Raw genomic sequence first — 1,362 nt, 5'->3', positions numbered from 1 at the left:
TTTCATGAGCTGCCGAGGGAGGTGAAGGCCGAGTACTATAGTAGGGATCCCATGAGGAAGGTCAAATTCTTTAGCAGCTATAGTTTGTACCAGTCAAGGTTTGCTGCTTGGAGGGATAGCTTGTTTTGTGACATGATGGCTCCCGAGCCTCTCGATCCCCAAGAATTACCTTTGGTTTGCAGGTACATATGATCCATATATGATCATGCATCTGCATAGCAGCATATGTATATATAACTGACATGTAATTTTTCATTAACTTGTTATTTATCTTGCAGGGATATAACTATGGAGTATACGAATGAAATGCACAAATTAGGTGTCACTTTGTTTGAATTGCTATCTGAGGCACTTGGACTCAAATCTGACCATCTTGAAGGTTTGGATTGCGCAAAAGAATATCTCATTGCTGCTCACTACTATCCTCCATGTCCTGAGCCTGAGCTCACAATTGGAACAGCCAAACACTCGGACGGCACTTTCATAACACTTCTTCTTCAAGATCACATCGGCGGACTTCAGGTTTTGTATGAAAACCGGTGGATTGATGTTCTTCCTGTTCCTGGATCTCTTATAGTTAACATTGGAAATCTCATGCAGGCAAGTCCCGACCCTCTATAGTCTATACATACATATGTTCCAGGTTTCCAGCAAATTTAATTACCATTAATATTAATTGATATGGATCCAGTAAATCCTCTACTAATTAAACACTCATTTTCGAAAGCATTTAAGTAGATTTTCAAAGCATGCAGCTGTTTCGTTCTGTTTGTGATAATATGCGTGTTTTGGTGCAGATAATCTCAAATGATAAGTTTGTAAGCGTTGATCATAGAGTGGTGGCAAAGAAAGAAGGTCCAAGATTATCCGTGGGATGTTTTTTCAAACATACTGATAATTCATCGAGGCTGTACGAGCCAAGCAAAGAGTTGATATCCAAAGAAAATCCCCCGATTTACCGATCAATCACTATGAAAGAATATCTTGTGGAATATCATAAAAACTCCCTAAATGAGGTCTCTGCCCTAGAATCTTTGAAGCTGTGAAGTTTTGGTGAATGCGTGTTAATAGTATGGTATATATAGAGTATATGTATCCCATTTTATGGGTACTTAAAATAAAATTTTATCATTAAAAGAAAGTTATTACCTTTACTCCTTTCGTAGTGGATGGAGTTTTGATTTGTAGAACGATCGTGGAATTAGATGTAAGCTCAAACACATATATACGTACGTTTTGAACCTTGAATTTTGTACTTGAGTTGCGGGGCATGCTTATGGGACAAAGGGTTTGAGTTACTTTCTTTCATGTACGCGCGCTGCCTGGTAAATATTTCGATTTGTGAATGTACACACTTATAGC

General features: G+C 38.3%; 1 protein-coding gene across 1 annotated transcript in view; it reads left to right on the top strand.

The window, feature by feature from the left end:
• Positions 1-1,046, top strand: part of LOC101311353 (1-aminocyclopropane-1-carboxylate oxidase homolog 1-like) — a 1,736-nt gene extending 690 nt beyond the window's left edge. Inside the window, exons 2-4 of the mRNA XM_004292015.1 lie at positions 10-182; positions 279-600; positions 798-1,046. Of these exons, the coding sequence (XP_004292063.1) occupies positions 10-182; positions 279-600; positions 798-1,046 (744 nt within the window). The remainder of the gene's footprint in view (positions 1-9; positions 183-278; positions 601-797) is intronic.
• The last annotated feature ends 316 nt before the right edge of the window (positions 1,047-1,362 follow it).

The sequence above is a fragment of the Fragaria vesca genome, linkage group LG2 (genome assembly GCF_000184155.1).
Source record: "Fragaria vesca subsp. vesca linkage group LG2, FraVesHawaii_1.0, whole genome shotgun sequence".
Lineage (NCBI taxonomy): Eukaryota > Viridiplantae > Streptophyta > Magnoliopsida > Rosales > Rosaceae > Fragaria > Fragaria vesca.
Note: the sequence above shows the minus strand (reverse complement) of the source record. Positions and strands in the feature narration are given on the sequence as shown.